We start from the raw sequence: 27,333 nt of genomic DNA on the forward strand, positions 1-27,333 counted from the left end.
TGGTACCTTTTAAATATAAATAAATTAAAAAAAAACAAACACAAAAAACAAGGTTTCATATCCATCCAGTAAGTAACTTCATCGTTTGTGTTTGTTCATTGCCAGAGGCTCTCACCAAAATGACAAGATATATCAAGATTTTAATTTAGAAGCTCAGAAACGAACACTGTCATGGCATTAGAATAAGTTAGTAATTAGGGATGCAAATATGTTACTCAATGGTTGAGACACTGCTTCAGCCCCTAAAGGGTAACAGCAGCTGCCAAGTGCTAAGGCAGCTGGTTATTGATGGTAAAGGCTGAGTGCCCACTGGCGAAACAACACTTCAGGCACTGGCTGGGGAGCGCTACTGATGGAGAAGGAGGAGGTGGGAAAAGCAGACATAAATTGTATTTGGCTTGGGCTATAATGCCAGAGAGAAGAGGGTTTTGCTGCTGAAGTCAATAGGGCTTTGTCACTGTCTTCCACATGAGGTCTCTGGCTCTGTAAGAACACATCTATACCTGGATCTGGCCAGCATATCTCCAACTTAGACATTAAAATCTCTATTTAGAAGAGAAACAAAGCCACTTAATAGGGTTTTAGATAATCCCCACTTGTTACAGTGCAATCATTTTGCAACCATTGAAACTTTAGCCATCAAAAGGGGAAAATATGGAATTTTCTGCTCCCTGGGGACCTCTCTATGACAGCAATTAAAGACTTTCTATTAACATGTTAAGTGTATCTGCTTTTCTATCTATCTGATATTAGTGATGAATATGAGCCAGAATGTTACACTAATAGCTCTGCAAAAATATTCAGCTTCAGATCTTGAGTTTTCAGGTTAAACTTTCTGCAGTTGTACTTTTTAACTACCTTTGTCTTGCTTTTTGATACAAAATTAATCACAATTTTCCAACTTTATTTAGCTCTGGAATTCAAACAAGCAAACCCTGTTTCTCATCCCCAGATGGCAAATCTAACCTTAGATTAAGATGTTTAAAGAAAATCCAGAATAACAAAAACTTATTTTGCATAATATTTCTTTCAGCAGTTTAGCATGGCTTTCGCATGGCTTTAATTGCAGAAAAAAATGCATCTGTATACTGTATTTTCCATCTTAAATGTCAACTTTTAAGTTTACGTTCAAATATATTCTCTCTGTATATATATATATGTATAAATGAATTTACAGATTCCATTGTTACAGCATCTTTATATTAAATTGTAAGTAAGAGATTTTTCTTTAGCTCTTAGTTTCATAAAAGCTAGTTTTTGAGATCAATTAGGAGAGATTCACCTGGCAGCAGAATAAATCATGTTCTTGAGTTCCTCCTGGGACATTATGAGACTGTTCATTCCTATTTTCAGGTCCAAGTTTTCAATCCCAGAGACTGGAAGTTCATTTTGCTCTGTGGCTGGAAAGAAGTCCTACTCTGTCCTGTGAGTAGACAAGTGGTTCATCTTTCTGTGGGACGCTTTCATTACAAGAGAGAGGTTCTATCTTTTTAGCAGTTATGAGATCACTTGATTTGTGAAGGTCATGCTCTCTTCTTTGTGTTGCAGCTGATAGAAGTGGAAAAGGGAAAAAAAAAGGCAATTTTGCAGAGACTTAAGTTCTTATCAACTTCAGTAGCTTTTTATGTGGGTCATTCCCTGCTTCCTTTTTAGTCCTCTCAGTGTATGTGTTAGCATCATTTTTGTTGAGGGAAGAGAGATGAGACCATAAAGATAACACTTACAGATAACATCAATCAGGTAAAGAGGAAAACTTAATTACAGTCCTTTTTAGAAGAGAAGTTCATATATTCTGTTTGAATACATTATTTTTTTATGCTTTCTAAGCTGTATTGGTGATATAGGCATAATATGGACACACTAAAAACCTGAAAATACTGCTGCCAATGTCTGTCCATAATATCTTCACATTTTCACAAAACTGTGTGCAGGCTTCTACATGCAGTGTGAATAAATGTGACAGTTTCTGCTTCTTGAAATAAATAATCTATCAGCTTTGTATAATTGCATTTTTCACGGTTCTGTCAGCTGGGAAGAGTCTTTGACAAATAAGTACTGCTCAGATTAAACTCAAGATGCAGTAGACCACTGAAACTGACAACTCTTATCTGAATAAGGAAAATAAACAGATTAAGTAAGAAGATACTGTGGTGCTTTAATTCATTAATTACTTATAAGTAAGCCATCCTGTTTTTGTCTGAGATAGAGTTAATTTCTTCACAGTGCAGTGTTTTGGATTCATTATGAGAATAATGTTAACAACACACTGATATTTTTCTTGTTGATAAGTAGTGTTTACCCTAAGTCAAGGACTTTTTTTTTTCAGTGTTTCATGCGCTGCCAGTGAGGAGGTGCACAGAAAAAGCTGAGGGGGAGCACAGGCAGGATAGATGACCTGAACTGGCCAAAGGGATATATCCATACCATAGAATGTCATGCTCAATATATAAACTGGGGACTTACCTGGAAGGGGGTCCAATTGCAGTTCAGGGACAGGGTCTGGCATCCATCAGTGGGTGATGAGCAGTTGTACTGTGCATCACTTGCTTTTCCTTGGATTTTACTTTTTAATTATTATTATTAATACTATTATTATTATTATTATTATTATGTACTTTGTTTCCAATTATTAAACTATTCTTATCTGAACCCACAAGTTTAACTTTTAATTCTTCTCCCCATTGCACTAGGTGGAGGGGCAGGTGAGTGAGCAGCTATGTGGTGCTTAGTTGCCAGCTGGACTTAAACAATGACATAAGCAAAGAAACACAGTGTTTGCTTTTCCAGTGACCAGTCTGACAGCATTGCAACAACTTTAGATTTTCAGTTTCTGCTTATTCCATTGTTATTGCTAAAAGAAAGATGCACAGCTTATATTTTGTTGGAGTAATATTTCTTTCTTTGCAGAAGAGAAAAATGAAAATACAATTTCCATCTATAAGTAGACTGTGAAAACTGAAAAATCTTCCCTCCAATGTGTACCTGTGGGAGAGTGAAAGATTATTCTTTTGAGAAGCCAACATTGTATATGCCAAAAGAGTAAATGTTTGATTAACGTTTCTGTATGGCTGCAACAACATATTGAGGTGTTTTTCTTTAATTAAACTTGCATAATAGATGCTTCCTGGAGGTTAAAGATAAAAATCTGTTTTTATGCAACAAATACTGATACTTGCCCCTAACTGAAGTCTTAGGCAAGTTCCCAGTAGTGTAAGGTTTGAATTTTGTGTTCTTGTTTTATTGTTTTATTTTTTTATTATATATTATTTATTTTTAGAGTCATAATCCTAACTTCTTAAGGAGAAATGCCCTATACAGTTTTAGCTCACATACCAGTCTGCTTGATGTTCTCTGAATGAATGTTGCTATGACTTCAGATCAAAGAGAGGCAAAATAATTGTTGGTGATATAGTTATAGCCTACCTGCAGGGAGGTCTGAGGAAGGGCACCCCTGCAATACCCAGATCAAGTAGAGATAGTAGAACGAAAGAATGCCATGATTACCTAAGGAAAGGTTGGCAAAGCAGACAACTGTCTACTGCAGAGAATGCAACAGCATTCTCTATAATTGTTTTATTGAAGCTGATCAGCCTCACATGTTGGGGAAACATGCATGTGAAATCACATCTGCATAGTCCTTTGATGTTTGAAGAAATGGTAGTGCTACCATGGTTATCCTTGTCAGAGGCACACTTATTAAAGAGGAAAGGAGACATGGAAGTGTGTGCTAACTGCCTCCTGAGTTAGGGACTAGCTTTAGCATGACCAAGATCATTTGCTAGACAAAGACTTGTGCTCTCTTACAGCTGTTTTGTCCTGATTGCAACTGCATCTCAGTCATGGCAAAACCAATACTGAACATAAATGGCTAAGGTCACTCTTCTGCAATTGGAAGTACTCAAGATGATTCCTGTGATACTTCCAGAATTAGCTACATGAAAAATAAACTTGGGTCTGAGCTAGACTTTACTCAGAGGAAAGTAAAGCTGGAAAGCTTTTTCTTGTGAGAAAAAAAGTACAATAGGAACTTCAAGTACTTGTAAACTATGTTGAGAGGAAGGACAGTTATTTATGTAATGTGCAAATAGTTTTTTTTTACTTTAGGAAAATGCTCTGAACTTCTTGTTGAACATGTGCTCATATGAGCTGATTTTAGAACTCAGTTCTTTTATGAAATCAGATCTCAGGAGCTTAGGATATTATGTTCTGTAATTGACTAGTCCACAGATCACAAAAGCAGAAAATATCTGGAGACTATCTTGTCTGCTAAGATTTTAAGCAGATGTATTATTTGCGTCATATAAGATAATAGAAATATATTTTTTCTGGAGTTTTGACAACTTATTTTCAATATCTTGAATATGTTGGGATTCAGGGGTCTCATTTAACTGAATCTGTTTGTGTGTGCCTTCATCCTCAAGTAGTGAAGTCAGCTAGCAAGGGGAAGAGAGATGCTTGGACTTGTTGAGAAAAGTAGAACATATGTGTCTATATACACCAAAGATCTATATTTGTCATATATGACACCTAGCAATTTACAAGCCATTTCACCAAGACATTTTACATGCTAACACTTTATTATGTCATTTCATTTTACTTTTATAGCAGGTACTATAACAAAAAAAGCACCAAACAAGTAAATTTGAAGTATTTTAGTTATCTTGGTCTTTTGTGCTATTCATTTAGACATATGCAATTATGAACAATTTTCTATTTAATTTCATTTAGGAAATCTGTTGGAGTTGCTTTATTAAAATCAGAATAGTTTGAGTTGGAAGGGACCTTTAAAGGTCATGTAGTCCAATCCCCCTGCAATGAACAGGGGACATATTCCACTTAGATCAGGTTGCTTAGAGCCCTGTCCAACCTGATCTTAAATGTTTTCACGGATGGGGCATCTACCATCTCTCTGGGCAACCTGCTCTGTTTCTCGCCGTCCTCACCGTAAAGAATTTCTTCCTTACATATGGTTTGATTTTGCCTTCTCTTAGTTTAAAACTGTTACCCCTTGTTCTGTCATAACAGGCCCTACTAAAAGTCTGTCCCCATCTTTTGATCCCTATCTTTAAGTAGCGAAAGGCTGCAGTAAAGTCTGCCTGGAGCCTTCTATTTTTCAGGCTGAACAACCCCAAATCTCTCAGGCATTCCTCGTGGGAGAGGTGTTCCACCCCTCTGATCATCTTTGTGGCCCTCTTCTGGACTCGATTCAACAGGCCAGTGTCCTTCCTTGTGTTGGCAGCCTCAGAGCCTGATGCAGCACTCCAGGTGGGGTCTCATGAGAGCAGGGGGCAGTATTGCTTCTCTTGATGCAGCCCAGAATGTTACTGGCCTTCTAGACTGCCAGTGCACATTGATGGCTCATGTCCAATCTCTCATTCACCAGCACTTCCCAAGTCCTTCTCAGTAGGGCTGCTCTCTCTGTGTTCATCCCTCAGCCTGTACTGATACCAAAGGTTGCCCCAACCTAGATGCAGCATCTTGCACTTGGTCTTGTTAAACCTCATGAGATTCCCGTGGGCCCACTTCTTGAGCTTGTTCACATCCCTCCAGATGGCATCCTGTCCTTCAGGAGTGTCAACCACATCACTCAGCTCTGAAACATGCATAGACAAAAACGGAAGTTGATTATTTTATAAACGTCAAGGTTCAAATACCTTCTTCTGTGAAATAGAACAGAAAACATTTCCTGCATTTATTTTCTTTGAAATGATGTTTCATTATTCCTTAATTTCACAGGAAAATTTTGTATGTAAAATGGCTACTCCATAGCTCCCATACACCTTATTGTAAATATTGAAATACCAGCACAAAGAACTCTTTAAAATGACAATTATCTTACTGTGTCAAAGTGCATGAAATTCATATCCTTTTTGTAAATATGCTTTTCTCCAGTCTTTCCAGGGTACAGAAAAATAATCCTGCGTAAAGTTGTATATGATTTTACATTTCTCCACGTATGTGCTTATACTGAAGTGTATACGGGCTTGGAAGCTTAAATGTCATTATTGCTTGAAGATGGCTACAAGTTGCTAAATTAGGATACACTGAATATACTGTACTTCACCTGACTTTATTTCCTGTCCAGGGACGTTTTCATCTATGTGCTCTATCCTCTACTGAGGGCAGAAACTGTTTTCTGTCTGATAATACAGTACATATAGGGATTCCAACATTTTTCCAAACTGCTGCGTATTAAGACCAATGCAATTATTAAAAATAAGCTTTTGAAAATAATTGCTGCTAGGTTTTTGGAATTACTTGTGAAACTGAAAGATTCTGTTCAAAGCACAGTTTTGGGGTAGATAGAGGGGATTTTTTTTTTTTTAATAGTATCCAAAGTGGAATAACATACTTCTGCACTTGAAACATTCTGAACCTATCCTTTGAGGCAAAGTTCATCTAAGAAAACTTCTGTAACAAAATATTTCCATTTTAAACTGTATAGACATATAATAAATTAATTATAACATACAATGTCTCTTGAAACTTTGTCCTACTTTTTTATAGCTAGTATTCCTACAACAATGTTTTGTCACTGGTTTAGTTCAACATGTAACTAATACATGTAAGTGATGACCAAGAAGAATTTACTAACTTTTTGCATTCATTTTTATGTCCTTTGGAATTTGCACCTGTGAGAATCAGTGAGAATATGCACCCTAGAAAGAATAAAACCAATCTTTAGTAAGCCAGAGATAGTCTCTATCTCTGCAATTTCAGTACCGCATTCACCAGTGTGGCTACCCTAATTGGACTGCCTAACTGAATTATTTCTAAAGCACATTACTACTTAAATAGCAGATAAATGCAAGTTTTCCCTGTTAAACTAATAAATTTCAGCAAATAATTTCTTGAAGTATTTTCACTTGAAAAAGCCTCAGATTCATTAGGGAAGACTGAGAAAAAATGTTATTTTTTTTTTTGTGCAGCTCTTTCCCTGTGTGAGATGGTTTTGCACTTTTGCTGAACCCAAATGATGGTTGAAAATGGCACAGGAGCAGAGTGATTAAAAATAGTAGGGAAGAATAGGTGCAGCGAGAAATAAGAGAAAAGACTGAGGAAGGAAAGAGAATTGAAGACAGACAAAAGATAGAGTGACTATACTGAAAACATAAATGTCAAGAGCAAAGGAGAAAAACAACTAATACAGAAAGTAGTAAGGTCAAAATGATACTTTGTTAGATCTTATTCACTGATGTTCCAACTTGTTTGAAATATTTTTTCACAACATTAATTCTCTTATAGCTCGTAATTTTGTGTAATACACAGTACAAAGAAATGTAAACATTACACAATTATAAAAGTATTAAATACTCATATAGCATTTATGAAAAATATTGCACTTTTCAGGTGAAGTAATTTATTTAAACTTGATGTCGTTGAATTTCAGGAATTATTTAAATATGTACAGTGGTTAAGTATCTATGGCAAACCAAAGCTTAAAATAATCTCGTTTTATCAACTAAACTATATGTCAAGTTAAATGAAAAAAATCACCTTTTAAAAGCAAGAGGATATGTCTAATCTGGATACATGTGAGGAAAAATATGTATTTGCATTATGCATCAGGTGACTGGGACTGTCTTGTTTCCCAGACCCTGTTAAATTTAAGTCTGCAAAATTATACAGATGAGCTACTCTGTTTATTGTATGGCCTCAGGACCATGTTCTTTTTCTTGGACAGAAAGTCACTTTCTGATTTCTATTTCTTCTCTGTTTATCTTGTATGTGTGCTGTGAAATACTCATTCTGAAAATATTTACTCTGCAAATCTTATCCTTTATCATGAATTTTGTTGTGCTGTCATGGTTTAACCCCAGCTGACAACTCAGCCCTGCACAGCCACTTCCTCACTCCCCCAATAGGATCAGGGAGAGAATTAGAAGGGTAAAAATTATGAAACTCATAGGCTGAGATAAAGACAGTTTAAGAGAGAAAGCAAAAGCTGTGTGCACGAGCAAAGCAGAACAAGTAATTCAATCACCACTTCCTTTGGGTAGGCAGGCAGGTATTCACCCATCCCCAGGAAAGCAGGGCTCCATCATACATAACTGTGACTTGGGAAAACAAATGACACGGTTCCGAATGCCCTTCCCTGCTTTCTTCCTCTTTCCCCCCCCACTTTATATACTCAGCATGATGCCATATGGCGCGGGATATCCCTTTGGGTGTTTGGGGTCAGCTGTCATGGCTGTGTCCCCTCCCAACTCCTCAGGCATCCCCAGCCTCTTCACTGATGGGGTGGGAGAGAAGCAGAAGAGGCCTTGACTGTGTGTAAGGCCCTGCTCAGCAGTAACAGGAACATCCCAATGTTATCAACACTATTCTCAGCACAAAACCAAAACGTCACTGCATACTAGCTACTGTGAAAAAAAGTAACTCTACCCCAGTCAGAACAAGCACAGATATAGAACTTATAATCAAGCTTTTCCTGATTGTACTCCCTGCAGTGGACTGACTGTATACTGAGGAGAGACAACATGGAAGGTCATCAGCTGATATGAAAATATACAAATGTATTTTTGAATTCTTAATTTACAAAGACAAAATCTATGCTATTAATTCTGAAATATCTAGTAAAAGAGACAAGCTTATCGGTTAGCAAGGAAATCAATCTGATTGTCACTGACTTCAGCATACTTGTGAGCTGAAAGAGTGATGAGCATTTTTCCAAGGACATGGAAGACAAGTTAACAAGTGGAAAAGTAGAGTGCTATAGTTAAAATATGTAAGTTATAGATAAGTATTTAGAGGGTGAAAGACACAAGTATCACATATTTCTGCAACTTGAACTATTCATTTTTCTTCTCCAGAAAAGGAAACTTTTAGGTTAAAAGCAGTAGTTTCTAAAAAGCTGATAAACACAACTTGCTTAAGGTTGTGTAATCTAACAAGTGTTTTAACTGATTTTTCTCACAAAAGTTTCCCATTTGCTAAATAAGTACAGTGGGAGAGGAAGATACTCTACATACTTATGTGTTACATTGATTCTACTTATGTCATATCACGTTTTAACATGCAATCTGACTGTATCTGCCCTTTTGGAGCACGGTGCACCTAGTTATAGAATTCAAATTTACTAGCTGTGCAGTGAAGATACCAGATGTTGCATCCATTCATACTGCAACAAATGGGTAAAAGGTAAAATCTTTTTCTGCATGGGAAGTTGTGAGACGGTTCCTGGGGTGCAGCTGAAATTGCCTCTTCTTTTGTAAGTCGCTTCTGAGAAGCTCCAGCAACTGCCTCTGAAGGACCTGCTTTGGTCACAGCTCAACCTGACCCAGACCCACTTTGCCTCCTTCTTTGATCAAACTGAAGAGGAAATGCAGCCCAGAAGTGTTATGCAATTCATCCCACAGGCAATACTGAATTACAAAGTTATCTTGGTGAGAACAGGAGAAATGGAGGCTACAGAAGGAAGGGGAATTTTCAAAAAGACTAAAAGTCCTTTTACATAGAGGTCCCATCTTTTTTGAGCATTGAGCTCAGGAGAATTGTGGGAAGCTTGCTTGAAGGAAGGAAAAGCAAGGGAGACAAATGTAGCATTTTAGTCCAGCAGCTATAAGAGCTGTACTGAACACAGCACAGAACTGTGGGCTCTCTATAAACAGCTGTAAGTCTTATTTAAAAACTAAACTGCTTCCCCTTCCTTTTTTTTCCTCCTCTGTTCTGTACCTAGGTGTTTAAGGGGCTTCTTGCTCCATTTCTAACGATGTTAAAAGGGTGTCTGTCAAATAAGAAGGTGATGCGGAAGACCTAGCACAAGTGTACAGAGCATTGTGGCCTTTGCATGTGTTAGAACTGCTTAATATTTCAATATGTAATTGGAAAATGCTTATACAACCACTTTGGCAGAGATACTTGAGATGCTTAAGAGAAACAAAGATTCCTAGAACTGCACAATTTGCAGAAAATAACTTTATGCCCTTGTTATTGCCTGGAAACATGGATTTTCAAAGCAAATGCTACTAGGATGAAAGAGAATAGACAATGAAAGGAGCATGCATTCCTCTAGCAAAAAACATCCCCTAAATGTCTGTAGTGATTATTTACAGACTTTGGCATTTGAAAACTTGTATATTTTTTACTCATGATGTCTGAAAATGGATCTGTGCATTTAAATTAGGTTAGATGGCAATGATAATGTTTTAAGATGAAAGCAATAAAACAAAGAAACCCATAAAAGGTTGGCTATGCTTGGCATAAAGTAGTTGTCTCTAGTGGCAAAAGAAATAACATGTACAGCTAGTAGAAACCATAGGGTCTCTAGAGTATTATTGAAAGGATAGGAGTTACATAAAAATCAAGCCATACCTTCTAAAAATAAAAAAATTTACCGTGCTAGTTCTTAAGCACTAAGTACGTTATTTAGTGGTAGCTGTAAAATTTTATGTAACATACGTAATAAATATGACTTCACTATTCCATATTTTTCAAGAAAAAAGAAGTTGATTCTAAAAAAGCAGAAGAGTCAATTTTAAAAAGAAAGTAATCTGAACTTAAATCTTGCGAACTATGTTTATTACTTTTCAGAAAGAATTAATGTTATGACTGCCTTTCAGAATTTTAAAGTACAATAGCCCTGTCATAGCATACTTTGAAATACTTTGTAGGAAGGAGTCCCTGTTGGTGTATTTGAATATAAAATAAGAATTACGTATGGTTATTTTTTGCTTGATCTCATATTACAGAATGATAAGTAAACTGGTAGGTGGAAAAACTGTATTTTTACAAAAAAGAATTGATGAAGAAAGATTTTAGAAACACCTTTTCTTCTATCCTCCTTTTATTTCAAGTCTTGAAATAAAGTTTATAAGACAAAAAGAACTAAACCATTATGAGATGAAATAATGAAACTAGAATTTCAACAATTTCATTTTCTTGTATTTGCAAACCAAGCTCATGGTTTTTTAAAAAGCGTTAAGAAAATTTATTATAAAAAGCCACACAATACAAGATCATATTCTTCCTTAACATCTAATTTTTTCATCAGTCTGATTCTACATGCTTAAATTAATCTGGATTACAAAAGTGTAAATTAGACCCTTTTTACTTTCAATTGCCTACAAACATTATGAAAACCATAAATATATGTAGATTTTGGAGCTCACTTTATATTGCATTTTGTTGCAATTAAGAATATGAACATGATGGTTTATCATGTATTTAACTTTCACTTAATGCACATTATGATCACTTCTTTTTAGAATGTGACTTTGTCACATTTAGAATGTGACTTTGTCCAGAGTAAGTTTAGTTATGACCCTCTTACATTTCATTCAGTGGCATGAGGCATGCTTACTGCCTTATCACTTACTTGAAACTATTCCACAGAGAGTAGTTGATGCATAGTTAGTGTTGGCCTCAGAAATTAAAACTGATCCTTTAAAATATGCAAGTTTCTGATCAGATCAGGCTGTAAGGAGTTGATTTAATTCTGATGAACTAATGTCTGAAACTGTAGGCCCTAGGAAAAGCATTTATGTGCTCCTAAACTGGTCCTTAACCCTTTTTGGATTTTGCATCTAAGGGTTGTTTCAGTGAAAAAATAAGGAAAGAAACAGTACTTGCTGCATTTTGTCGCCCGACAAGTTACACTGAACAAATTTTCTCTGTGAGGTTGAGGACTGCTGATAACCAGAGAATATTTTCTTTCCATTTTGGGGACATGGGATATTGATAACACTGAATGTTATGCCTCTGGGCATATATGATGTACCCTCTGCGTGTACCCTCTGTTTCAACCCACTGCCTGCTACTAGCACCCATTCAGAGCCTAGGAGTTTGTTTCTGGATAGTTACAATAAACTTTCCACTCTCCTTGTCTTCTGTGCTGAAATAAACACAACCAGACTGAGTGGAGTAAATGGATGAGTAGCAACATCCTTCCATCCCTCAAGTCGCTGCCAGTGCACTAAGCCTTTAGGTGTTTGCAAAGCAGTGCTGCAGTCTCTCTGGGCTGGGCACATCCCCACTCTCTCCAGAGAAACAAAGAAAAAGTATCTGATTGATCTGGAGCGTATGTTTATTCCCACTCGCCATTTTATACTACTCAAGAGTGTCAGTTATGTCTCCTAAAACCTGGGCTGTGTGTGACCGTCTTCTTTTCTACTGTGCCATATTTTCAAGACAATCATAGGAACAGTGTTGAAAGTTTATGAAGGATCAAGTCCATAAGTCTAAACCTTGTTATAAAGAAATTGATTCCATCAAAGCAAAAATAGGGTTTCAAAGTACGGCAGAAAATTCCTAAAAATTACGTGTTGAAATTCATTCATTTTGTGCATTCATGCACTCAAAGGATGTTGAGTTATTTCAATTGTAACAGAAAGAGATCTACAATATAGGTAAAGGTTTTGCCAATTTGTAATACAGTCTTGGAGGTTATGGAGCAAATATGTTCTTAAACCTCAGCGCAGGGCAAGAAAAGAATAACGATATCTCCTATGTTTATATAGGAATTGTTCAGCAAGGGAGATCAGGTTTTGACTCCATTGCTCTAGCTCAACTGTCTGCAGTTCTCCCAAAAGCTTGCATGCGTCTCATGTAAAAGAGTAGGAATTCCTACCTTGGAGGACACTGCAAACGTCTCTGCCCCTCACCCTGCCTCCTCCTTGTTTCCTTCCCCTTTAACAGGAATAAGTGATTGTTAACAGCAAACAACAGGTCTTAGCTACAGTCCATTATTTAGAAGAAAACCTCCAGAAATGTACTCTGTGCTGCAGAAATGTCTAAAGACAACTTCCATACTTGACTATTATGTCATATTGATATGTTACAGGAGTTAAGCAAAAGCAGAAATTATATTAGATACAAAATTTCTTCAAAGATGCCCTGTCTATCTTTTAGAATATTCTATAAAAAGGCAGTGATATTGATATTAGTGTGACTGGTATATCTACTTCTGTTACCAGTATTGTTGCTGTTTTCACAAGAACTATAATACTAACAATATTATGTGACCATATGTCTATCATATCAACTAATTAATTTCTATAGAGGAATATATAAAGACATTACATATTCTGATGTTATATTAGCACTCCCACCAATTCATGTGGCTTTGGGCAAATAATGTGTCATTTTATTAATAATTTTTGAGCATATAAATTTTATTCTATTTTATTCATTTCAAAGGCTGTCCTCAAAGCAAAGAACTAGGTTGAGAGAAGAATAATGAAATACAGTTTTCAGCAATGATTCAGTTTCTTGCTAATTGTTTTTGCAACACTTCTAAGAGAAAAGAGTGGAATAAATGTAACACTATTTTCACTTTGCCAGTTTCTGAAACTGGTCTTTGTGATAATTGTCACTCACAGATAAGAAGTAATCAAAACCAATTCAGAAAGAGTTGCCAAATTAATAAAGGGGTTAGGTCTACATTCACTTAAATTTTTGGAAGGAATGCAATATGCTTTTCCTTACTACTTCAAACAAAACTGCAGACACAAATGCCTATGTTCAGTAGAACTAATAAGCAGAACTATATTAGTACAACACTGACAATTTATTTTTTTTGCTAAAGGAATATTTATTAACACAATATATTTAGCAAATTTATGTTTGTTTCAATAAGTTGCTTGGTTTCAAATAGACTTCTCTAGAATTTTGGAAACAAAATATTTTGGCTTTTAGATGTCTTGAAAATTTCTTTTGTTTGGAGTGTCTTCTTTTCATGTGAGGAGTTTTAAGGGGCAAAACGAAACTAAGTATTTCAGCCTGTAAAAATATTTTTGGCCTAACTTAATGAATAATTTTTTTCAAACTTTCGGTTTCAGAAAAACCTGTCCATGCTGTTTGTTCAGAACAAAGCAAACTAAGAATTTCAAATGAGTATGTGTAGTTTCTTTTCACCTGGTGCAGATTGTGATATGCCTTCTAAGAGGACAAAACTCTTAAGTCAGCACTCTGAGAGATGTCACAAGGTAACTGCATATGGTTGAAGCTCTGATTTTAGAGTTGCAGGAGCATGAGCACCCAGTCACAACTGCTTGTGGAGAAGAGGGCTTTGCAGTTGAAATTGGTGATTGGGAAAAAAAGTTCTGATGTTTTCATCTATACGCTGAGGTCTACATGCAGAAAAGAAATATAAAAGTATGAAAAGCTAACCAAAACCATTGCTGGTATGAGATGATTCTTCCTTGGCAATTGATTTCTCATTATTTATTTTGTTTTTAAATTGAACCATCATTTCTAAGTAGCATAATAATCTCCACCTCCTTTTCTTACAGTTATTTTCTATGGTTTAAGATTTTTTTTTTTAATGCGAGATGAGTGTTCTTTAATTTCTAATCTGCAGCAATGTCCTTGCATGTACTCAAAGCTCTATTGGCACAATGTTTCCAACCAGCTCCAGTGAGGAAAGAGGGTCTTTAAGAAGTTCTGGTACTTCTCTATAAAAAGTGTGTTGCCACAAGGTTGTGCTTGGTGTAGCAGATAATATTTGCCTTCCTAGTGATAATACAGATAGCAAATACTGCAGATCCAAAGTAACAACTAAATACATGACTGCTGGAAATTCAAGGAAAGCTGGATGCATATCCAGTAAATCCTACAAATGAGAGATTTCCAACGACAGTGAAAAAATGCATGTTCCAGTTTTCCAATGTGGTGCTGCTTACTGTTGTTAATTCTTGTCTTTTATCAAGTTAATCAGGCTGCAGATAAATATCTTACAACACAAATGATTATCACTATCACTGGTAACAGACATTGATGGAATTTAGTGGTTAGTTCAAAAACCTCTTGGCTGATGTCTCCAAATGTAACTTAGTGATTAATTCTGAGAGAAAGAGAGGATGTGAGACGTGAAGAGGGCTATTGAATGATTAAAAGGGCTGTTAATCTTGGACTGAATATTTTTCGTAATTGAATGCTCTCAGTAGAATAAAGTACATACACATGAGATTTGAATCACTTCATTCCATATGAGCTGCAAAGAAAACAAGATAATTATAACTTTTTTAGGCTATTGGACTCCTATTGAAGAAGGGTCACCTACATTAGGAAAAGGTGTGAATAACTTTAATAACTGTTACCTTCTAGCCTGATTTTTTTCCCCATTAATCAGTATTTTTCCCATTAATCAGTATTCAGGGATTGTTTTTTTTCTTTTAAAAGACACTTTTTTTTCAGTTATTTTTCACTTTTTTTTTAAGTTTCAGATAACAGCTCAATGATAGAATACTTATTTTTCTAGAAAGTCCCAAAATTTGTACTCTATGCATTAAATAAAAAGAATCAGAGAGGAGGAAAAATAATTAAAAACATATGTATAGAAAGTGTTTTCTAAAATTCTAAAGACAACTTTAGGGGTTTTTTTAACTTCTGAAGAGTCCTTTTTCAAATTTGATTTTAATGTAGACTTGTAGTGTAGTTATTTGTGAAGCAACAGCATCACAGTTACCTATGAGACACAATATTATTGTCTCTCTGCGAGGAATTTGCCATCTAATAGGAATTCCACCTAATTGATAATTGATTTAACTGATTTAATTAAATTAAGTTAACAAAATATTCAGTGACTCCCCAGAATGGCTGAAGCTTATTCTTCACTCATTGTACTTCTGCTTTCTATTTCTTACATGGGCTTTGCTTGATATGAAAACATTCCCTAACGATCTTAAAGGGGGATTTTGTTATATTAAGAAAAGGTCTTAACAAAACACCTTATTTTATTGAAATGCACTAAAAAAGGGCTGTGTGTTTCACCTGTGGTCAACACCGTTATAATGGAAGTTGGGTGCAGCTCTCTACTGTTATTCTTCCAGCCTATTTAGAGCTGACTTTAGTTCTTGTATCCACAGAGTAAAATATAAAAATCATGTTTCAACCTCTTTAACCTTAATTAACATGTGGTTAAAATTTATTTTTTTACATTAAACTTTCAAATCAATGTATTGATACATCAGATTTTACAAAAAAATACATTTAAGGGCTCTGCTCACCTCACCCACACAGCAGAATATCCAGCCATCTAGCATATTATTTTAGCATATTTCAGTGAAGAACCCTACTCCTCCAGCAATTTGGTACCTCTGAGTGCTGGTTGTTTGACAGATTAAAGTTGCAGAAAAGACTCAAAGTACTCCAAAATCATCTTAAACACCCATCTGCCCCTCAAATAATAGAATTTTGAAAAGAACAAACTAAGCTAAAATCAGATGCTTTTTACTGTAGGAGGAAAATCTGTCACGTACTGCAGTTGCAACCCATGTCTCTTCCATCTGGCACAGGTTTTCATCAGCTCTAACAGATGTGTCACAGTGAGTCAACACAGGACAACCTAGTTCATCAGATCAGACTAATCCATTGCTTCCTTTTATGGCAATAGTAAATTAAAATTCCTGCAGTATTCTTGGACTCTACCAAAAAACCCCACTAATTTGACGTGTGTTGTTGTGTCTCAGCATGTTTTAAAGTGTTCAATGGATAGGTTACTGAAGGTTAGTTTCTGTGTTTTCTTAAACCTTTCATTACTCAACTGCTGCATCCAAGTCCCTTGGGTGATTTTCATGAGTCACAAATAAGTCCATTAAATTTTTCCAGCATGGAAAGGAAGAAGCTAGGTGGTGAGTGTTCAGTACAGTGATTCTTAAATAGACTAATACTACTGAGGCATTCAATAAATTACAATCTCATACTAGAAGGTTAGTATTTGCTAGTTCATTGGAGTTGTTTAAACTTATACAATATTAAATTGGAAGCATCTTAACATATTCCCTACCTTCACATGCCTAACATATTTATCTGTCTTTTTCAACACTCTGGTGGGTTGATCTTGGCTGGATGCCAGGAGCCCACCAAGCTTCTCTGTCACTCCCCTCCTCAGCAAGGTGGGGGAAGAAAATAAGGTGGAGAATAACTCGTATGTTGAGATAAGGCAGTTTGCTGAAGCAAAAGTGAAAGGGCGTGCATGTTTGAAAGCAAGCAAAATAAAAAACCACAAATATTTTATTCTGTACTTCCCATCAGAAAGTGGCATCCGGACTCTGTGGTTGCTCTGGAAGACAAACACTGTAAATAATGAATACCCTGCCTCTTCCCCCTTCCTCCTCCTTTCTCTTAGCTTTTATTGCAAAACAGATGCCATATGGCATGGAATATCCCTTTGGTCAGTTTGAATCAGCTGTCCTGGCTGTGTCCTCTACTAAGATCTTGACCACCTCTGGCCAACTGGTGAGGGGGAATGTTGGAGAGAGTGCTGGTTGATGCTGTGGGAGCACTGCTCAGCAGTAGCCAAAGCACTGGAGTGTTATTAGCACCTTTCTGGCTATCAATGCAAAGCACAGCGCTGTCAGGGTTGCTAAAGGGAAAATAAACTCTGTTTCAGCAAACCAATACACACACAAATATTATGTTTTCAAAATACAATGACCGTATTCTTGGTTCTTTCAGTCAACAGTTGTTTAAAATATTTTCTGAAGGCCCCTGCTAAGTCATTAAGGTGGTATAATGCACTTCTGCATATCTCCGTGAAATTAATTAAATTTCTAATACTTTATCAGATAGTAAATGAAGGAGTATTTGGCATTTCAATTTAATAGCTATTCTTTTACATTCCAGTATGCTGATAAATTGTTCAGAATGAAGCTAAATTTCATAAGTTACAATGAATCTAATAATAACAAAAAAAGAGTTTTGAAAGCTTGAATAAAGTCTTTTGCCTTTTAATCTTCTGAGAGTTGCCTGCATGAGCTTCAGTCTGTCAGGAGCATTTTCCAAAGATAAAACAAAGGCTGCTAAAAAGAAGAATGAGAAAAAGAGGAAGGAGAAGTGAGAAACTAAAACTCAGAAAATCATACTTTCAGCACACATACATCATATTTTCACAGCAATCTAATGATTTAAAACAAATATATAAACTTCTTTGTGAAGAAGCTCATCCTAAAATTTAGATTGAATTTTCTAACTTCTGGATTTAAAAAGTCCAAAATAAGGTAGCTAGGGAAAAAAAAAAAAAGCTTCATAACATTCAGTTTTTGGACTAACAGATATAGTTACTATATCTAATATTAATGCATACTAATTGTATAATCATACTTGTTAGAATTCTGGCTTAGTGCTGTCTTCTACCAGATATAAACTGTGCCTCAAACATGTCAAATGAACTATAGTAAATGTAAAATCAGCTGTTTTCTTTTAAATTAATTGTGTCTTATTCTTGTTCAGTACATCTACCCAAAGCAAATAATCAATTGTTCATTAAGTAAGTTTCATAGAACCTTGAGATATTTTAAAAACTGGAATTGTAACAGGCCTCAAATTACTTTTTTTTAATTATTATTTTTTTAAAGGAAGTAACTGACCTTTAAATGGTAAAACCATTTTTGCTTTGGATGATATTGTTAATGAAATTCCATTATAATGAGGGTAATATAGCAACTGTAGTAATTGCATCACAATAAGGAAATTTTAGCCTTGAAAGATTTAAAAGCTAATTACTGAATGCCATAGTGAAACGAATGGAACTCTTTATTTCTATTGTGGTAATATCTGAATTGCTACTAAGCAATTCCTCAGCAAAGAAACTTTCTAAATGACAATAGGCCTAAATATTCCTGTTTACGGTCCAAAATAGTTTTTGCACAACAGCCACATTCAATCTTACTAGCAGAGTTCCCTGCTGCATGTCAGTAGAGAAAAAGCCCTGAGGAAAAGGTGAAATGTTTCTTCATCAGGGTTGGGTGATGAAGAAATCGGTCTTTTACACTAATTATAGGAATCAGCTGGAGACCAGCACTGACAGAAAGTGCTCTGAGTCTCACCTGCCTTTTTCAGGTACAGCCCTCTGGTTGTCCCTGGGACATCATCACGGACCTCTTGTAGGGTTCTCCTGTGGTTGTGGTCATTCCTTTTTCCTGTGGCTGAATACCTTTAGGAAGCTTTCAATGATAAAACCTTCACAGAGTAACACTTTTTGGAAGGCCCCTGAGTAAATTCGGTTGCTAATGTGATATGTAAGATACAAAAGAAAGTGATGTGTAATTTGAAAATTTTTGGATCGTCCCTCTATATTTGAACTCTACATAAAAGAGAAGAAACAAATAGCATAGTCTGAGTTTTGTTTATCTCTTAGTAATTTAAATTTTAAAAGAATCTCAAATTGCCTTCAAGGAGATTAACTAACTACTCAAAATTCTGTTATTTTCTCAAATCAAGCAGGCAAACAGAAATGTTGCCAATAAATGCATTTTGAGTCTATACCCTCCTTTAAACAGTGAGTGTAAGTATTTTCCAGGGTACTTTCAGAAACTAATATGTGCAGCCTTTCATTGGTATTTCAACATAACTGATTGTTGTGGAAGCACGTAAAACTCTAGAGCATGTGTGTCTGCTTGTGTTGTAAATGCCCTACAGTAGTTTATTATGCTTGCATTGTATGAGGCTCCTAGAGTCTGTAAAACTATTTGGAAGGAAGCATTTAAACTTCCTGGACACAAGCAAATGTCAGAAATATTAGTGGGACACAGGTATGCTTCACAGCTTTCCAAAAGAACAAATGGCACTACCTCATACTCAGCATCTGTAACTAGAAAACCAGGATTACAAGGAGCTGAGCCCCTGTCTGTTTTCTCACAATACACAGCAATGTTTTTTGGGGGGTGGCTTTGAGAGGGTAATGTACACAACATCACAGCAACCAGGTTCTTGTGAAGCATGAATTTGATTAGAGGTCGGCATTGGAATATTTCCTTCTCATATGCATGTACTATTTATTTGGATATGACTAATTTCTTTTGGAAAGAGAAAGAAGAAAATCATTAGACACCACATCGAAGTATTTGAATCTTAGATTGTTTTCCTGTGAGGTGTTTTTCGGGCAGTGAGGCTTTGAAGAGGACAGACTTCCACTGAAAAAGGATAGTGCAGAACACAGGGTTTCATAGAGAAATGGACAGCAAAGCATCTCTGTGTGTTCTTGATGCTACCCCTTTGGTCTTTTTCTACAGTGATCTACATTATTTTATTGTAATGAATAACTCTCACCCTGAGAAACCCTCAGTGCTAGTCCCTCCCTTCATTGAAGGTAATAGGAAATTTGCCAGTAACTTCAATAGAGACAGGAATAAGTAATTTATTCTCTGCCACTGAAACACATAAAAGCTTGAAAAGTCTATGAATAGGCAATTTCATCCTTTTCTTCTTATTTTAGAGTCTATTTTCAAATGTTCAGACTCCGTATCTTCAATGAGAAAACTTAACTAGACTGTGCTACTTAGAATGTTGGACACTATGAATAACTCTTTCCTGAAGTAAACTATTTTTTCAGACACTAATGTTATATGGCAGTAGTAGTACAGGCTGCATTATTTATATGTTTCCTAAAAGACACAACTTGCCTTTCTTTTAGGGGATATCATGAAGTGAAAACCAGAATAGCTCCAATCACATCTTGTAATCTTACAATCTAGCTGTAATTAGAAGTAGAGTCTTCCCAGTGTGACATGTCTGCCATACTTTTATTCATATTGTGATACATAAATTAGAATAGAATTTGTTTGAGTTTGTTTGTTTCTTTGTGGTTGCTTCAGTTTGTTTTGTTGCTTTTTATGGTAAAGCTATCCTCCTGCTATTTTGCTTAAAAATCAACAGGTTTTCATATTCATTTGCCATTACTTTGATGATTTCAACATCTCCCATCTGGGTCACATGACAAAAAGTCTTGATTACTAGAAATCTGGTTTCTGATTTTTGCTTCATAATACTTTAAAAGTGGCAGTAAGAGTACTAAACTGTCAGGAGAGCACTCATGTCCCACAGAAAACCTGTTAGTTAAACTTCTTGCTATGCCAAAGAGCTTCTGCAATCATAATTGTACAATTTTTTTCAGTTAACACTGTGTCCCACAAACTCACATGTTGTACCTGTGTATGCATCAGTACACAGTTGTCTGCAGTATGTGAACAGTGTTCTCATGACCTTCCTACAGTCAGTCAGGGTAACATGAAGTTAGTAATCCAGCACAGTGAGCTCCAGTTGCTAAGTCACTTTGCAGACGTTTTTAGACAAGAACACAAACTTTCAGAAAACAAATAAATAATATGTTTAAATACCATACAATTTGCATAATTATATATAACTTATGCAATAATTGATACAGAAAGCATTTACTTTTCACAGCAATACATGGTGGCCAAAACATGACAGAATATAAATCCATCCAATTTTAAACAAAGTTTTCATACTGCTTTTTGGACCTAAGAGGAAAACCAGACTCAGAATTATTAACATATGTGATCACAAGGCTCAAATAAATATTTCATAGCAAAAAGTTTTGTTGAACATGTCTATTGAGTCACCTTGATTGCTTCACCTGAAGTAATTTTTTCTCAGTTTCATTCATAATTTAAGAAATTTCAGTTGTGTAATTTTTTTTGGTCCTAATAGAGCTATTTATCTTTCTCTACTTTGATCATTTGACATATTTTACCCCTTCTACCAAATAACTTTACTATATAGCTGACCTCTCCAGTAACAGACGTTTAATGAAACAAAAAATAATGATCGGAGGCAAGGAAAGACACTGTCTTAGACTGGCTTGTTATGCCAGTCCTCCAGTGGACCTAAAGACAGTCATGGACATAGTGGCACATTCTGTCAAAAGTTTATTAGCAACTTTGTAGAAAATTCTTAAGAGAACAGCCATTGATCATTCTAAACCTTTTCCAGGAAAAGGCACCAGGACAAGTTTGCTTCTTTGCATAATAGGTTTCTGATCAGGCTCATAGCCCTCTGCAGCCATTTCATGTAGACTGTGGGAATCATAGAAGAATCATATTTGTGCCTAAATTATCCCACACCCCCTCCATCCCTTGTTAATGTTCAAGTAATATGGAACACACTGGGCTTTGCTCTTCTGTAGTGACCAAATTTCACAAAATCATGTGCAGACATTCATCAAAGATCGTTTATTATTATAAAACTTTCACAGTATAAGGGAGATTGAGTTCAAGTCCTTGATCTCAGTAAACTAGCAAGTATTTTTTTCTTTTTTCTCCTCAGTCTTCGATGTGTGTTGGCTAGCACTAAGATATTGACCGAAATGTAATATAAGGTGTCTTATATGCAATAAATTCAAAGGGCTTTGCATCAGAATGAAACTGAAGTTTTACAAAGCTAAAAAAAAAATAATGAATGGGTAAGCTGCTACTTGTCTAGATATACTATGGGAAGTATAGTTCCCTGTGCACATCTTCCACTCTGACCAGAAGTTAGTTACCAGTGTAAGTAAGGCCATTGGTGTTTAGAAAAAACATCTGCATCTAGCTTCTGTTTTCAATTTTTATAATTCAAGTGCCCAGAATGCACTTTCTTTAATCTTTTGACAAGCTTTCACTAGTCATATTCACTTCATCCTCTCAAACATCCTTCAATTTCTTTAGGGTTTTTTTTCGTGGCTGATTTTTTTAATGAGCTATGATTGGATTTCATTTTGAAGCTTTCTATTCAGTGTCATACATGAAACACATCAAAGCTTTGATTTCCACTTACCACCAAATAGAGATGAAAGTAAATACACAAACAATTAACAAGCTCCTTTTTAGCAGAACTATGCTGCAGATGTAATGTAGAATTGATGAGTACACAGTATCAGCAATGAAAAATTCTATTTCATGTTTAGCACAACAAAACTGAGAAAGATCTTTTATCTAACTAGTGTTCTCACTGACATCTGCAATACAATTGTATAGATATCTGTTACTATTTTGCTTTACATTTACGTTCCTCCTACCCTTCACTCTTCCTACTGCTCTACTTTGCTGGTTTTTTTTAAATAATTATGAGTAACTCACAAATGATAATGCATAAATTCACCACTTCTTCTGTTTCTCTTCCCATCGCCTCCCAGCATTATTTTTCACTTTAACACAACAGGACTATGCAGTTCTCACATCGCAATATAAACAAATGGTGCTCCCAATCCTAGTAGGAGTCAAAGCAAAATCAAAATTAAATCAAAAATCTCTAGTATTTAAATTGCTTTTTCACAGCATTGGTCTCTTTCCATTCCAATAGCCATTAGATGAAAGAAATACTAATACTGTACATCAATAGCTTTCAAGTAAGAGTTGTTCCCTCTGCCCACCAGCTCCTAAAGATCATATCTAAAATCAAAATGATTGATCTTCATATTTTGAAGTTTTTCCTAAGTGTAGTTTAGAAGCTCTGCTTTTCCCCAGGTTTTGGTTCATGCCTCTCATTCAGACAATGTTGCAGAGAGCAACTCCTTTCCTTGACAATTTCTTCATACTAAGGTTTGGCTTGCTAACTTTCCCACTACTTTTGATCTCTTTTCTACTCATCTTCTCTCACAGCAGATTTCTATTGATGAGGATTGTTGGTTTCCAATCCATCTTAAAGCATCCCTTCTTAAAGATACAGTTTACTTTCGTATGGCAAGAGTACTAAATACATCTACAACTCCCTACAGTTATTTTTTCTGCTACTGAATTGAGAGCATACAAAGAGAAAGACTGTTTCAATTGTACCAGTCACAGCCAGGACTGAGATATCCCTTTTTAATTACAAACAGGAGATATCTCTCATAGTAGATAGAATTTTTAGGGTGCACTTATCAAAAAAGGTGTATTTATTGAGAAGATATTTTTGGAGCATCACAGAAGTATGCACAGAGAGGCCTGTTAAGAAGTGAAACCCTTTAGAAAATCCATCCTGTGCTAAAGCATTAGATACAATGCCTTAGGGGGACCAAACATTGAAGAAATCCATCTGTATACCATTAATGTCCCTACTGAAAGTGCTGCAGGGTCTTTACTGTTAGATAACAAAGAGGATTTAGATAAAGATCTGACTTTGTTTAGTTCAAGTATTTTGCATTGTCTAAAATGTTAATGAATGATGACAAATATTTATGCATTACTGTTTGAATGCTTTATTGGTTGTCTCTGTACAGTTATGTTCAAATAGTCACACAAGGAAAAGTATGAAAAGCAGCTCCAGTGAAAGCTAGTTATGAAAAGTCACAGAGGAGTGACTTCGTAATAGACTACATTGATATCCACAAGTCAAACAAGTTCAAATGTTGTAGAGACTAGAATGTTTCATACTTGGAATATTCATGAGTTCATTCACATAAATCCACCTTCTTGATATTTACAAAGTACTCTTGAAAATTAATTGAAAAAATTACTTGGGGGTTGGGTTGGTAGTTTTTTGTTTGGTTTTTTTTTTTTTTTAAAGCTCATATATGTGTCAACTCAAGAGAAAAGTCTTACACCAACAGAATTTATACACAATATATTTCAATATATTTCAATATATATACTGACTGCATAACTGACACTTAATCTAATGGATAGACTAAAAGATGGTTTTTATTATTTATTTTAAAAGCTTGGGGGTTTTTGTTTGGTTGGTTTTGCTGTGTTTTTTTTGTTGTTGTTTTGGGGATCAGTTTTTTTAATGTTACCACTAGAATTACTTCAGTTAAAACCAAATTGGAAAGCCTTCTAAATGAAAAACAGAAGGGTCCTATTCAAAGGTCTTTCCCACAATAAAATTCCAATTTGCTGCTCCTCATCCCGAGCCCTTTTTGTTATTTTACGCAAATGAAACAGCAATATTTAGGGCTTGAATTCCCCAGGTTCTCTACCTATAGTCTCTCTTCTTCTACAACCCTCTACCAGCACTTATATAGTTGTGTAAGCTTGGACAACACAGATAATACAGCACTGTCATGGTTTGAGATAGTCCCCAAATCCAATTCCCTAGCTCCATCCCCCTCCCACATCTCAACCTAATGTGAGATGGGTTTTTCCAGACAAAACACACCAGACTCAAAGTGGGGGAAAGGGAATATATTACAATGACTGTACAAATAAATATAACATCACATTATACACATGATCACAACTATCTCTACCATGACATATAGTATTTACAGTGGATCAGGTCTCCTCTCCCCTCCAAATAAAGGTCCAAGAAGAAAAGAGAAAAGTCTTTCTGTCACTTCCTCAGGCCACAGTTCCTTCATTTCAGTTTTTTTGTGGCACTGGTTAGTGTCCTTCATTTTCCTGAGGCAGCAGATTTAAGTGTGGCAGTCAGGATTTTTGTTCTTACTTTGTGGAAATTTCAACCCCGAGCCCGAGCCTTCAGGGGATTTCCTTGTAGATTTTCACTCCTCTTGAGTTAGAACATTGAAGGCAGCTTTCAATTCAGTCTTACCAAAGCTCTTCTGCTCTGTCTCATGCATGCAGCAGTTGTGGCTGGCTTTCTGCCAGCACCCACAAGGGAGGTATCCAAGTCTCTCTCTCTTGGCCCCATCGCCTCACAACCGAGGGGTCTTCCATGGACTTCGTAACCCCAGACAAGGTCGTATCACCACGTCATATCACGAAGACACAGGGGAGTCTTCGTGACGGTCTGGTATCTTCAGGAGACTCAGCTCCTTGCTTGCAGGGCCTTTGTGCCCTGTCTCTCAGGCTGCCACCAGGCAGGAGTGCGAGGGGGGGGGGAGCCAAGGTCAACTCCCCCCCCCGCATTCCATCCGGCCATCCCGGTCCAGCTCCGGGACGCCCTGAGCTTCTCAGCTCCTCTCTCTCTCGTGCTGCATACTCCAAGGCTCCTCTAAAATAGGAGTCCATGTCCCTCTTCTCCAAGAGGGTCTCCAAGGGAGTTTTGGGGGATCTGGTACAGTCTCTTACCCCAAACTCTGTCTCTCAGCTGCTAGTTCTCTCTCTCTCTCTTTCCAGGAGTCTTTTCTCCGGTGCTGCATGTTGTTTCTGCTGCTCCTTCAGTTCAGGTTCTTATCTCCTGGCTCTCTGCCACCTTCTCCGGCCAGTGTCGGCTGCTGCTCTGCGCCCATGGAGAGAACATCTCCCAGCATAACTACAGGCACCTAGCCCAGCTTTATGCTGTTCCAGGTCCCTGCAGCCCCCCAGCCAGGGGCTGGGAGGGGGCCAGAGGCCCCAAGGGGCACAGAGCCCCTACCTCGTGGCTCACAACATGGCCACCTCTCCTCAACAACCAAAACTACAACTCTTCTCTTCCGGTCTGGTTGTGATATGTTTACATTTCTGCAGGAGCGCCCATTGGACAAAATTTCAAAACTTCCAAGGGTTTCCACCCCTTGGGGTCTACCACTTCTCTTGGCCTCTGGGGGAAAACAAGGTCCAAACCACGACAAGCACCCTAGTGGATAATATGCTTTTTAAATAAGTCAAATTTAGCTTTATTTGTATGCACAGTATTCATACCACAACACTACATAAAATTAGGGAGGGGAGTGTGTGTGTGTGTAGTCATTTAGTTTTGTGCAACCAGAATCAAACATTCACACAGTTCAAAAACCAGCAAAGATGTTGCATTTTCCATTGATAAGCAGATCTATACTTCCAGATTTGTTTTGTCGAATGCTTATTCCAGGAAGTTTTCAAAGCAAGTGGTTCGACTTTTCTGTAATGGTAAGATTTTTCATTCATTCTGAACCTGGGAGACAAACAGTCTGTGCATAAAGCTTACATGAGAAAGGAGAACTTTCAGCATTGGATGGTTATTACTCAGTAATATTTTTTCTTTTTGTAGCTCCATGTTGAGTCTCCAGGCAGTAAGCACATAAAAAACATTTGCTATTTACATTCCACAGGGAGATGCAGAAACTGCATTTGTTATAGTATTTGTGAAATTAAAGCAACAAGTTCAGAGTGTATGTACAATTATCTGCAGAAAATTGATTCTCTAGCACCTTCATTTTAAAAAAGTGGCACCTGCTGTCTTTCCTTTGTGTTCGTTAGTTCTCTTTCAACTGTATATACCAAAAACGTTTTTACTCCTCAATTTGCACAAGACTTATGAGCATTAAGATAGAGTTCAATGTGCCTATTGATTAAATTAGAGCACTCTACTTGATGTGTACAACTCACAGTCTAAAAGGATCACAGATAAAGTATTGTGACAGCTATTAATGAAAATGATCATTCCTTCCATTATATGTCGTAAGTACTTCAGCTAGTTTGATATTTTTCAAGCCTTCAAAACATCCTGGTTTTGAGATTACTGTAGGGTCATTTCAGGAAATAAATCAGGTGAAAAGAGTCTAATAAATATACAGCAAGAATACTGATATTAATAACACAACACCAGTTTGTGCAAAAAAACAAAGTTCCTGATATTATTGGTGCTTACGCAAAGCCACAGGAAACAAATTTTTCACCAAGACTACCAATCAGCATAACTACTCTATTTTACAGAAACTCATCACATGGAGAGAAGAGCATAATGGATCCTTTTAGTTTGTTTAGTAAATCAAACTCAGTCATGTCTCCATAAAAATACACCCATTAAGAAACCACTTCACTGACAAAATCAGTG

The 27,333-nt window shown here is 36.4% G+C and overlaps 1 protein-coding gene across 2 annotated transcripts in view; it reads left to right on the plus strand.

Annotated features, from left to right (window-relative positions):
- SGCZ (sarcoglycan zeta) overlaps positions 1-27,333 on the plus strand; it is a 421,202-nt gene that overhangs the window by 54,240 nt on the left and 339,629 nt on the right. Inside the window, exon 2 of one of the 2 annotated variants that reach the window (XM_064652797.1) lies at positions 1,354-1,425. The exons of the other annotated variant lie outside the window; for it this stretch is intronic. Coding sequence (XP_064508867.1) covers positions 1,354-1,425 — 72 coding nt within the window. The remainder of the gene's footprint in view (positions 1-1,353; positions 1,426-27,333) is intronic. 2 annotated transcript variants of the gene reach the window in all.

This window comes from Pseudopipra pipra, chromosome 4, assembly GCF_036250125.1.
Source record: "Pseudopipra pipra isolate bDixPip1 chromosome 4, bDixPip1.hap1, whole genome shotgun sequence".
Classification (NCBI taxonomy): domain Eukaryota; kingdom Metazoa; phylum Chordata; class Aves; order Passeriformes; family Pipridae; genus Pseudopipra; species Pseudopipra pipra.